Source organism: Mandrillus leucophaeus, unplaced genomic scaffold, assembly GCF_000951045.1.
Source record: "Mandrillus leucophaeus isolate KB7577 unplaced genomic scaffold, Mleu.le_1.0 Scaffold38, whole genome shotgun sequence".
In the NCBI taxonomy this organism is placed as follows: Eukaryota; Metazoa; Chordata; class Mammalia; order Primates; family Cercopithecidae; genus Mandrillus; species Mandrillus leucophaeus.
The window spans coordinates 5,480,797-5,493,788 of record NW_012104031.1 but is presented as its reverse complement, the minus strand read 5'-3'; the positions used below and the strand labels follow the sequence as shown (position 1 = coordinate 5,493,788).

Genomic DNA, 12,992 nt, shown 5'->3' with positions numbered 1-12,992 from the left:
CATTGGTTCTCAATTCAAGTGTCTTCAGAAAGTGAAGATGTAAACTACTCTTTGCAACATTAACTCCTAACAAGTCCAAAAAGAAGAAGAAGAAAAGAAAAAGCATCCCCCTCCTCCACCAGCCTATGTTGAGATGAAGCCCTCACCTCTCTGCCCCAAAGAGGCTTCCTCTTTCAAGGGTGTGTGTGAAGAAGACGGTAGCCCCCTGGCCTTGGAATAAACTCTAGATAAGAACAGTCTTTTCCCACACCCCAAGGCTTCTTTGTGCCTCCGAGCCCGGCAGAGGACGAACACTGAGGTTTCTATGGTGCTGGATACAGCACAGGGCGGCGTGACCTGAAGAAAAGAAAGTGGGAGGAGGGGGTCCTGGAGTCCAGTGCCTGGTGTAGTGTGGGGCAGGCTCCAGACTGAGCAGGGAAAGGCCTCGGATCCCAGTGTCACAGCAGAGGCCAGACGCTCCTCCTTGGGTCAAGGCAAATAGATCACAGGAACTGAGATGGGCTTCCCACATACAACCACTAGGAGGGCAAAGGCAGGGAAGGGTACAGGCCGAAAACGAGGTGCCCAAGGTAAGGGGCAGGCCCTCACCAGCCTGGGATACTATCTCCTACTCCCAATCCTTGGGCCCAACGGAGGAACTAGTTGAAAAGGAGGGCCCAACACATTTCCATCAGCAAGCAACAGGACCACAAACTCCTCCGTGTTGCCCAGCTCCCACTGAGTGTGGACACGCAGTCATACCCACACCCAACACGCATCCTGGTCTGTGTGGGGCAGTCCATCATCATCCTCCCTAGCTTCTGACGACAGCTGACTAAGGTAGGTATTCTTATCCCCATTTTACAGATGAAGAAGCCAAAGCACAGAGGGATTAATTTCTCTAGGATCACATAGCTACCAAGAGGCAGAGTCATGATATTTACAGTTTGATTCCAGACTCTGTGGTCTCAACCACCATGCCGAGCACGGGGAAGAGAGAGAAAGAGCATGCCTGGGACATCTGGGTACATTTGTTAGATCCTGCCCTCAGTCCACCCCAGGTCTGTCTTTTGCCCCCCAAGGCTTGGGTTCAGCATGACTTCAGCTGTGCGCTGTTAGTGCTGGGAGGTCAGAGAAGGAAGGGAATGAACATTTATTGAGCAACTCCTGTGTGCAAGGTCAAACACGAGGTTGTTGCACTCATGGATGTAACAGTCCTGAAAAGAAAGATATTGTGGACCAACCTGACCAACATGGTGAAACCCTGTCTCTACTAAAAACAAAAAAAAATTAGCTGGGTGTGGTGGTGTGTGCCTATAATTCCAGCTACTCGGGAGGCTGAGGCAGGAGAATTGCTTGAACCCTGGAAGTGGAGGTTGCAGTGAGCTGAGGTCACACCACTGCACTCTAGCCTGGGTGACAGAGTGAGACTTGGTCTAAAAAAAAATAAAAAAAGAAAGATATTGTGGTCCTCTGTTCACAGATGAGGTAACGGAGGTTCAGAGAGTTTAGGAAGCTGCGAACCAAAGTCTAGATTGGAGGCAGGTTGGTTTGACTTGAGAGCCTGTCCTTTCTTGCGACTCCCGGGCAGCTAGCACAGCTTGGGCAAAGGCTTTCCTCCAAGGCTTCTGTTGTTCAGCTCTTACAACGTCTGCAGCCCCTGTGCCTGGTGTGAAGGGGCATGGATTGGGATGGGCGGGGAGGGAGAAGCTAAGTGCCCTGAAAGGGGACCTAAGTTCTTGCAGCGGTGGGAGGGCAGGCTCCCGGGTGGGTCTAAAATCCAGGCTTTCATTCATTTCCACAGACCCTTTTTGAGCACCATCACTTCTCTGTACAGTGGCCCAGGCTCAAATAACCCTGTGCTCTGCAGGTGCTGGATCTCTGAGGGGTGAGGCCAGAGCTGCGGTCCTTCTGAGGCCCCAGCCTCCCCAGATGGCGAGTGGAATGGGCTGCCGGCCACAAGAGTTGGCAAGCGCATTCCAGACCCTATAAAAAGACAAACGCCCTGGCTGCCAGAGGCTTAGGCTCCAGCCTCGTGGAGGACACTGCGGCAACTTGAACCCCAGGAATGCGACAGGGGCCTGGTGGAGCCGGCTGATGCCTGAGGGGTGGGCAGCTGCCCTACAGTCCAGGAGGGGCCAAAGGGGCAGCCATCTTGCCGAGCCTGAGGGCCCTGCCCTGCCCTGCCCTGCCCTCAAGGACAGCAGGCACCATCTACTTAAGCAAAATCTAAATTATCCAGAACTTGGAAATAAAGCAAAGAAAGGATGCCATATCTTTGTAATATCATGTTGGAGCATTTTATAATAGGCCTGGCCAAGGATTATTTAATTATCCAGGTCAGGGTTTCTCAACCTCAGCCCTAATGATATTTTGGTCTGGATACTTCTTTGCTGGTGGGAGGGGGGCCTGTCCTGTGCATTGCAGGGCCCCTGCCTCTACCCCACTAGAAGCTAGTAGGACACATCTCTGCCCCTGCCCCTCCCCTTCACAATTCCAGTTGTTGCCAAATATCCTCTGGGGCAGAACTACTTCCCCTCCCCAATCCCTTGAAAACCACTGACTAGGAGGGAATGTAACTTTGTTTAGCCCTCACTCTTCTGTCCTCTAGAGATGCAAATGAATTCTGCCTGATAGGAAGATAATCCCAATGATTAGAGTTTTATTGCCCTGTAGGACATTAACCAGCTTGGTATCTAACCTAGCAATCCTATTCCATCATTCTTTCTCCAGTATCATAACTTCTGCTCCTCCAACTCCCTTTAACCCAGCTTCACACGCCTGCCTGTTCTCTTTTGAGTTGAACTAATCTTTGGTTTGTGTTCCTTTGATATTTTACTTACAGTTGTGTTTTCACTTTTTGAACATCATACTTTGACGTAGGACTGCTTTGAGGGTGAAATGAGATAATGTAGCAAAAGCAATCAGTTTCTCATGTCTGCCCAACAATTAGTAAGTCTGATGATTGTTTTTGCTTTTCCACATTGGTCCCCTCAGCCTGGCCTAGGCTGGAGTGGTAACCCTGCCCAATAAAGGATGTAGGCCTGCCCATAAAGCCACCTGGGCATGCGCAGTGATCTAACCTCTCTGCGCTGCAGTTTACTCCTCTGTACAAATGAGAAAAATAAAAGTACTTGCCTCATGGCATTCAGTGTGATAACACATATAAGGCATTAGAACAGTGACTGACAATATGCAAGTAATCGACAAATATTGAATGTCTTTGTTGCTGCTGCTGCTGTTGATTTGCTGGAGGACTAGGGAGGGGTGACCAGGAAAGCCACTAAGAAAAGTTAGAGGTTTCAAGGAGAGAAGACACAGAGTTAAAGAGAAATCAGGGACAGACGATGGGCAGGGTGAAGAGGAGTTCTTTACCTGAAATAATCTTTTGGCATAACTACTGGGAGTTAGACCCTTTGAATCTAGAACAACCTGGGGGTCTCTGTGACTACAGGCATTTTGGCTGGTGAGCCTGCTCTGTGGGACCCGCATGATCAAAGTTCCTTCTGTTGATAGATAAAGCACTAAAACTGAGAAGGTCTTCACTCATCCAGTTACGTCTTAAGTATACTTCTTAAATATACAATATCATCCCCATTTTATAAAGAAGGAAACTGAGGGAACAGAAAGATTACATAACTTGTCGAAGATCACACAGCTAGTATGTGAGTGGGCCTGGGCTCAAAAGCAGGTTCTAGCTCCAGAACCCATTTTTATAACCACCATGCCATAATGGGCTGATTTCAGAGCCCGGTGCCACTGTAACATCCCATGGTTGGCCAGGACCTCAGCATCCTGGATGCCCCTCTTGCCACCCTCTGACCTGCTGCATATTCATTCCCAGGACTCCTTGCTCTCTCTGGACCTCAGTTTCCTCTTCTGTTCAGGGAGGATCCTGGGCTTTCCCACTGACACAGAGCAGGCAGAGTCACAGGGGCACCCCTAGCCCCAGGAAACCCAGGCCCCAAGTCTATTACCCTCAGCCAACGCTGGCAGAAGGGCTATGGAGGGACACTGTCAAGGAAGCCCATTCCCACAGACAGCAGTCATACCCCCAACCCTGCTCGCACACAAGGCAACTGAGGGGAGCCTTTCTTAACCACAACCATCCCCACCCCTGACCCACCCAGCCAGTCTGGCATGTGCCAAAGTGAGGAAACCTCTGTCATAAAATGCTTAGACCTACAAATCCAATTGCCTCTCAGTGGACACAGGCACCTGTATCTCCACACATCTGAAGTTGAACTCACCACCTTCCTCTTCCCCACCCCCACCTGCAGTCTTGGTAAGTGATACTGCCATCTGCTCTGTTCCCTTCTGAACCCCAAGTGTCATCCTCCCCCTCCCCTACACTTCCATCCCCACATCCAGTCCTCACCATGGATTCCATCTGGCAGGTCTTTCTTAAGGCCACCTCACAGCCATCTTTACCATCACCAGTGCCTTGGCCCAGCCTTCCCTGTTGCCTGCTTGGATGACTTCCCTGGGCTCCCTGCCCCCTTCCCTGCTTTCCCTCGCACCCCATGTCACCCCAATCCATGCTCCACGTGGGGCCTGATTTTTCTAAATCCCCACTTGACCTCTCCGTCTCTTGCCTGCAGCCCTTTGCCCATGTGGCTCCCTCTGTCCAGAGTCCCCTTTCCCTCTTGGCCTTCTACAACGCGCTCCTTCACAGCCAGACTACATAATGGGGGGCCCAGTATAAGTGAAAATGTGGGCCCCCATGTTCAAACAGTAGGAAATAAGTGCTGATGAAGGTACTAAATATAAAGTTTTTCCTTTTTTTTCAGCCCCTTTCTCAACCTACCATGGTGTCTTTTGATTGCCGTTCGGTGTTGTATGGGGCAAGTGCAGACTGTCACAAGTACCTCCTCCTAGTCTTCTCCCTCCACCCTCACTATCCCACAGCCCGACATCCTGTGCCTTGGCCAGAGGTGGAGGTGTGGAGCTAGGCATCTCCCCTTCACTCAGACCCACCACCTCAACCCATAGTGGACATCCGGCACCCAAGGGTGTTGCAATCTCTGCTTCCTTGGAGACAATAAGTACCCAGAATGGGGGAGGGTCTTGGAGGCTCAACCTCATAGGGTCGTTTACTGAATGGACTGCATCACTGTCAGCCCAGGGTAGAGACAACCAGAGCCATGTCCTTCCCTGAGACACGGCCCTTCCCATTCTCCCACTTGGGCCTCTGCCAAGTGGCCCAGGACTCCAGAGGGCAAAACATCAAGCTGAGAGCCCCTCCTTAGAGGCAGGGAGATAGCAGAAGTCAGGACCTCGTGTAAGCCAAGGCTCCAAGCTTGAGGTGCATGTGCCATTGTCCCAATGTACTTCACTTACAAATCATAAATTCAAAGATAAAATTAATTAAAATTTCAATACATTGACCACAGAGCATTCAACCCCAAATGTGGGGCCCTTCTGAGTGGGGGTCCTCTGGGACTGCATAGGTTGTACACGTGGGAGCTGTCCCTGTCCTCAGCCTTTAGGTCTCAGGTTAAACATCCCATCCTTTGGGAGGACTTCCTGATCTCAAGACTAGCTTAGGTTCTCTGCCAATATGCTACCAAAATGTTCCCAAACCTTGAACCTTTCCCATTTCATTTTAACTACTTGTTTAATTTGTTTTATCATATTTACTTGTTTAATCCAGGTAATGAAGCTCTGTGAACATGGGAACTGTGCCTATTTGGTTCACAGTGATATCCCCAGTATGTGCCAGGGATATGACAGGCACTAAAGAAACATTCGTTAAATGAATGAGAAAGTTCATGAACAGTTAATCCTTAGGCCTCCTTTCCTGAAAGCTATGGGTTATTCTAAATGACTGGAAAGACCCCAACCCTTCTCAGATACCTACAAAGCAGCCAATAGGGTAAGAGAGAGAGTACCTGCTGCCCCTTTCTACTCTGACTCCTCTCATCTCCCTCTTGTTGGGTTTTGTGGACATGAACAGTGAGGAGCCCTGAGCTCGAAGCTGGTTGAGTGACTTTGAGTATCACCGACTTTCTCTGGGCTTCACAATTAAGTGGTCAGATTAGGAGTCCTCCCTGAATATTCATTTCCCAAATGCCAAGTGGCATTTTCTGCTTTGGAAACATTTTTTATTAGGTTTCCGACTTCCAGGGAACTCATAATCCTGTCTCTATGATGAGCTCTAGGCCTAACCCAAGGTTTTGCAACTCCAGCCCACAAACTAAAGAAAAACACACACAGGACTACATGAAACTGTTAAGGCAGCCATTTTGTTTCAAGATGGAAGATGATATAACCTCTAAGATGTAATTTTTTTTTTTTTTTTTTTGAGACAGGGTCTCACTCTGTCACTCGGGTTAAAGTGCAGTGGCATGATCCTGGCTCACTGCAGCCTCGACCTCCCGGGCTCAAGCAATCTTCCCACTTCAGCCTCCCAAGTAGATGGGAATACAGGTATGCACCACCAGGCCCGGCTAATTTAATTTTTGTAGAGACGGGAGTCTCTCTATGTTGCCCAGGCTGGTCTCGAACTCCTGGATGCAAGCGATCTTCACGTCTCAGCCTCCCAAAGTGCTGGGATTACAGGTGTGAGTCACTGCATCCAGCAGAGGTGTAATTTAATATCCTCCAAGATGGGGCAGAGTTTTTTGCAAAAGTAGTCAATGTCGTAAGGAACTGAGGCCCAAAAATATGAAATCGTGAAGGGTGGGGTAGACCCAGAGCTCTCCCTGCATTCAGAAACATGGAGACTAAGCCGATGGTGTAGAATGCCCAGACTTTAAGAAATGCCTTCCTTGCCAGCAAAGGTGGCATTGCCCTGCCAATGTTTAATCCCACTCTCCTTCCACACTCGGGAGCTCAGAGTGTTTTCTCCTCATAGCAAGCACACATTTAGAATCCCAGCTTCCCATCGGCTCAAGATAGATTCCCATGGAAACCAGCATAAGGGAAAGGCAGAGATGTGTCAGGCCCTGGACACATGCTTAATATACCTCCTCCCTCCCAGGCCCTGCAGTTTCAGTGCAGGAAAAAAAAAGCCCCGTTGAAAAAGGTGATTCCATTGTCCTGTCCCCTAGGGAGCCTGAGGCCACTGTTTCTAAGAGGGCTTCCCCTAGAAGTCTTTCTGCTGTCACCCACCACCTTGGCAACACAGCCTGTACAAGAGCAGATTCTGGCCAGGCGTGGTGACTCACGCCTATAATTACAGCACTTTGGGAGGCCGCGGCGGGCGGATCACCTGAGGTCAGGAGTTCGAGGCCAGCCTGGCCAACAAGGCAAAACCCAATCTCTACTAAAAATACAAAAATCATCTGGGCATGGTGGCAGGCGCCTGTAATCCCAGCTACTTGGGAGGCTGAGGCAGGAGAATCACTTGAACCCGGGAGGTGGAGGTTGCAGTGAGCCAAGATTGCACAGCCAGGGCAACAGAGTGAGACTCTGTCTCAAAAACAAACAAAAAAAAAATTGCAGGTTCTAAAGTCAGAGAGACCAACCTGGAGGCCCTACCACAAGACTTAGATGTGGGGTGACCCTGGGCAATGTACCTAAACTCTCTGAATATCAGTCTCCTTGTCTTTTAAATGGGTCTAATAATGTTACTTACCCCACAGGAGTAGTTATGGGGATTAAATAATACAATAATGTAAAATATTTAGCTCAAATCCTGGCATTTAATAAGTACTTACTAAATGCTAACCATTTTTATTATAAATTAACTATTGGGTAAATAAGTCCCTGAACCTATCTAGGCCTCAATTTCCTCATCCATAAAACAGAATGAGGTGGGGAGGAGGTAGGACAGCCTAATTTTTGAATATCCCTTCCAGCCCCGGCATTTTATGGTTCCAGGTATGTGTTACTGATGAAGGGGTGAAGAGAAAGTGGTATTGTAGAACTCTAAAACATGTTCTTGCTTCAGATTCCTGGATAAAACTCTCCCATGAAGGCAAACTTAGTGGACACAAGTTTCTTATGAATTACATCTAGGGAAAGGAAATTAACATTCAACCTCTGTGGTTCACTAGCTGACCTTACGAAGCCTCAGTTTCCACATCTATCAAATGGAACCACTTTATGAGGTGGTTGTGAAGATTAAATGAGTTTACTCTCATCAGGTATTAGCACAGTGCCCGGGACCAATGACTGCGTGCTCAGTGCTGGCTGACAATGTCACAGAATCTAGAATAAGCACGTTGACCCTGGAAATCTGTTGAGCCACTCAGCCAGCCCTGCAGGTGGGTGGGGATGCAGGGAGTTAAACCACCAGCACCATCCCCCAGAACAGAGTCCACCAAGGGGGCCTCCCCAAGCCTGGGGCTGCAGGCCGGCAGGAAGGGGGATGGAAGAGCCAATCTTACCAGGCCGAGGTTCAGAGAGTTGTTGTCATCTTCTGGCATGGGCAGGTACACGGCCAAGGCCACACAGTTGGCAAAGATGGTAAGCAAGATGATCGTCTCGAAGGGCCTGGAGCCAGGGTTAAGGAGAGCCCTTGGGCCACAGGGGCATGGGACTTATAGGGTTAAGGGGAAGAGGGCGCTGAGGGTCAGTTTGGACTGTGACTCTGATGCCAGGCAGGTGGACAGGCTGTTGGACACTCGCCCACACTGCTCCTTCCCTGAGCACCTGCAGGATACAGTGAGGACCAGGTTCCTGCCTTGACAAACTGGCTCCCTTTCCTCAGGAACAAGTCGCTTTCACATAGACTCCTTGGAATGGTAAAGGTCTGGTCCCTGGCTGAGGGCTACTCAGCTTTAAGGCCTAGGGGGTCTTCACACCGCTCCACTCTCAGTGCCTGTCTACGCCCTTGCTTCCTCCCAGGGAGCCATGACTTTCCCAGATTCTGGCCAATCCACAGAGGCTCACCCAGAGAAATGGCACGGGAGGGTAAGGGTTGATGCGGGTTGATGTGGGGTAAGGTTGAGAACTCACCGAGCAGGACTGGGAATGAGGGATGGAGAGATGAACGATGAATTTCCAGAGCCATGTGTGCATGCTGGTGTGCTCGTGCTCACACCTGTCACACCTCGCCCCTCCCAGACACACCCACCCTGCCACAGCCATTTCTAGAGGGTACCCCAGGTCCATGGCTTTCTTGACTTTCTGACCCATTAGGCAGCAAGTGTGGAAAGAGCTAGAGAAAGCAAGGGAGGAAGCGAGGCAGTTGTTTGGGGGCGGATGGGGAGGCATATTATGTAGATGGGCTTGACAGAAAAATCCCATTCTCTTCCCAGTAACCTCCAGTGTTTGAGAAAAGAGGAGGGCCACAGGGGCAGGGGGCTACGAGAGGGGAAGGTGCAGAGGAGCAGAGGATGGAGGAGAGGGAGAACCCATGGAGTAAACCTGTTTGCAGAAGAGAGGCAAGGAGGGAGGGCCTAGGAGGGTTCGATGTGGGTGATTCACCAACTGGCTGAGGGCAGGTAAAGGGAACAGGGCTGACACTGACCCCAAGCTATCTCTACTTGCCCCACGTTTCTCTTGTCCTTCTAGTTATCCCTCATTCTCTTTCCTTCTAGGGAACAGTTGGTAGGAGCCCAACCTTCCAGAACCCTTCAGAAATATTTCAAATATGCCCGACCCTTGCTCTCAGAACCCACTTGACACAGCCCTCCCCTTCTCTCTGTCACTCCTTCCTCCCTTCCCCAGATAACCCGGATATTTTCAGCATTCTTCCCCCCAGAGCAAATGCAAACATAGCATGAGATTCGAAGTCCCTGTCCCCAGGGTGGCACGTCTGAGCTAGAACACCCAGGCTTGCTTGGCCTGTGTCTTGGAGCCACTCAGACCAGGCGTCTTTCAGACCCATTTTTCCCCTTGGCTCTGTCCTCAGCTGGGATCTGCCCCCAGAGGGGTCACCCCCCACCCAACCCAAACAAGGGGAAGCTTTCTCAAAGAGGCCATCGAACCTTTTATTGGTTCCTATCCTATTCTGAAATGAGGCTGGTGCTTCAAAAACCTAGTGGCACCCCATGATAATGTGGATTTGGGCACACCTGGGAACAGTCCCCATGAAGCAGGCCCCACCCATAGGTGGTCAGTAGGCATCTCTGGTTGTCACCCAGGACTTGAGTGGTCTGCTCAGGCCCAGGAAGCCCCACCAAGTCCTCCTCCTCTTCCTCCTCCTCTTCCTGTTCCTCCTCCCCCCTCCTCCTTCTCTCCCTCCTCTTCCTCCTCCTCCTCTCCTGCGCAGCTGAGGGCTCCTTCCCCCAGCCTCACTCAATTCTGTGAGTTCACCCCAGGTCTAAGTCCCAGGCCTCCCTGGCCCTCCTGTAGGAAGTGTGTGCTCTGTGATTACCCCTGAATCCCTCCCCCATGATGCATGCTCCCCACCACGGCCCGGGCCCTGAAGGATACTTCCATTCTACGATGCTGATGCAGGCCTTCCTCAGGGGGTTCTCCAGGGTCAGGCAGAACAAGGCCCGGGGTGGCCTTGGCAGAATCTCAGGAACCAGCTTCTTGGGCTGTTTCTTCCTCAGGCCTTCATCCTGGGGTGAGGACGGCTCCATGGCTTCCCTGGGAATCTGGCTTTCTCCTGCTCCCCCTCCCCAGTGCCCTCTCTTCCCTGCGTCCCCAATGCCCCCCGCCTTGAGGACTGGGCTGGCTGAGGCTGTCGGCTGAGCCTGCCCTGCTGAGCCAGCCGGGGGGCGGGGGCAGCAGTGGGGGCAGGAGGATTACTCTCCCCACTCCCAGCAAGTAAAATTAGCCTCCACTCGGCTCCCCACTGCCGGGCCTGAGCTCCTGAGGCCAGGCAGCTGTCATTCCATCCAGTCCAGCCAGTGACTTCCCAATCTGTCCCCTGAGAAGAGTGGGGGATGGGGAGAAGAACTTACACACAGGCCTGGGATGGGGCAGGGGCAGTGGGAGAGGGAGACAAGATGGAAGATTTCAAGCCTTGGGGAAACAGAGATCAGGAAGGAGTAGCCTTGGATGTGAAACCTCAAACGGCAGAGTGGCCCCCTCATGCCAAAATTAGGTTTTCCCTCCTCAGCCCCGTGACATTGTCTGGAGAAGGCACTGGGCAGCCTAAGTCAGGACAGCTCCACAGCACCCTCTACCTATCTCAGTATTTGCACCATCAGCCAAGACTCCCCAAACATACCTTCAACCCACTCCCCAAGCAATCCCATGTCAGGGAAACAGTAAACCCCTCTCCAGTGGGCTGGAAGACTCCCAGAACATCCCTGAGTGTACACACCTCTGGCATAGCACCTGCCTCACTGTGGAGCATCTGCTGTGTATCTTTCTTCCTCACCTCCTCCCACCCCTACAGGTGTAAAGGTTGTGTGCTTTATCTCTGGGACTCTGGCCCCTTCTCTGCACAGTCCCCACATATACTATGCTCCCTGTAAATGATCACTGAGGCCAGGCGTGGTGGCTCATGCCTGTAATCCCAACACTTTGGGAGGCTGAGGTGGGCGAATGGCTAGAGCTCAGGAGTTCAAGACCAGCCGGGGCAAGTGGTGAAACTCTGTCTCTACAAAAAATACAAAAATTAGCAGGGTGTGGTGGTGTGTGTTTGTAGTCCCAGCTAGTAAGGAGGCCAAGGTGAGAGGATCAGTTGAGTCTGGGAGGTTGAGGCTGCAATGAGCCAAGATCGGGCCACTGTACTCCAGCATGGGTGACAAAATGAGACAGAGTGAGACCTTGTCTCAAAAAGAAAAGTTCATTGAGGCCAGCCGCGGTGGTGCATGCCTGTAATCCCAGCACTTTGGGAAGCCAAGGTGGGCAGATTACTTGAGGTCAGGAATTCCAGACCAGCATGGCCAACATGGTGAAACCTGAACTCTACTAAAAATACCAAAAATTAGTGGGCGTGGTGGTGTGCACCTGTAATCCCAGCTACTCTGGAGGCCAAGGCAGCAGAATTGCTCAAACCCAGGAGGCAGAGGTTGCAGTGAGCAGGCATCAAATCACTGCACTCCAGCCTGGGCAACAGAGCAAAACCTGTCTCAAAAATAAAAATAAAAATAAAAATAAAAAAATTCATTGAATGCCTGAGCTAACACTGAACCTTAAATGCACTAACACCGAATCCCACATACCCTTCCAGCAAGTACTCTGGACTAGCAGTGGGAATGAGAAAGGGGCACCATGAAGGGTGAGGGTAGACAATGATCTAGGAATGAGAAAATTCAACAATCCTTTTATTTAGCTCTTTGGTGCCAACACAGTGCCTATGTACCCATATGCACACCCCCCTCCCCCAAGGCTTACAGTCTGAGGGAAAAAAACCACAGTCCCCACCCAACCTGGGACAAAACTAGACGACCTCGTTGGGGGGCGTGGAGGGAGTGATCGCCCCCCACCAAGGAAGCTAGAGAACGCCACCAGGGCACATAGGTCGCCTCTGCTGAGTCTGTGGGTTCGGTCCGGGCTGAGCGCCGGCAGCGGCCTGGCCTCCCATCCCTTCCTCTGGGTTCCTTTCTCAAGGGGCAAGCGTGCTCCCAAAGAAGTCGCTAGTATTTGAGGCCATCTGGTGGAGAGCAGGGGCATGGTAACCGAGGGATCAAAGCCGGGCTTGCCTCCCGGGAACTCGCAGAGACTGGGCTGCGCCTGCGGCGAGGAAGGACGAAGCAGAGCTACCTGAGGCCGAGCGGGAGCCAGACCCAGGGATAATCGTCCTGGAGTGCCCCTCTGCACCCCGGAGGGGACGCAGGACGCCCGGAGCAGTCCCAGGCCCTGCCCCTCGCTGCACCCACGGAGCTCCTCAGGTCTCTATCGCGCGCCTCGCACCCGTTGCCCTGCACTTCCTCCCCAAGTTGATGGAGGAGGGAGGATGTCGCAGACACGGGAGCACCGCGGACCTCCTGCAGTCACCAGCCTGCGGCGCATCGCGGGTGACCTAGCAGCCTCCCCCTGCTCCCGAAAGTGGGACGGGGCCGACGGATCATCCCCCAAGCCAGGGGCTGCCACAAGCCCGATCAATGGCAGGATTCCTCCGATTCCAAGAAAGGCGAGGGGGAGAAGCAGGAGGACTCGGATGACTCCGGTACCAGGGAGGAGGGCGCCCGGGCCTCGCCTTCGCCAGGGCGGTCGGGCCG

At 51.9% G+C, this 12,992-nt stretch overlaps 2 protein-coding genes across 2 annotated transcripts in view; both read right to left on the bottom strand.

The window, feature by feature from the left end:
* The window catches only part of CACNA1S (calcium channel, voltage-dependent, L type, alpha 1S subunit), an 81,717-nt gene extending 71,260 nt beyond the window's left edge, over nucleotides 1-10,457 (bottom strand). The window contains exons 1-2 of the mRNA XM_011990610.1: nucleotides 10,306-10,457; nucleotides 8,313-8,418 (exon numbers count right to left, since the gene is read on the bottom strand). Coding sequence (XP_011846000.1) covers nucleotides 8,313-8,418; nucleotides 10,306-10,457 — 258 coding nt within the window. The remainder of the gene's footprint in view (nucleotides 1-8,312; nucleotides 8,419-10,305) is intronic.
* A 2,415-nt stretch (nucleotides 10,458-12,872) lies between these two features.
* The window catches only part of ASCL5 (achaete-scute family bHLH transcription factor 5), a 756-nt gene continuing 636 nt past the window's right edge, over nucleotides 12,873-12,992 (bottom strand). The window contains exon 2 of the mRNA XM_011990609.1: nucleotides 12,873-12,991. Within this exon, the coding sequence (XP_011845999.1) occupies nucleotides 12,873-12,991 (119 nt within the window). The remainder of the gene's footprint in view (nucleotide 12,992) is intronic.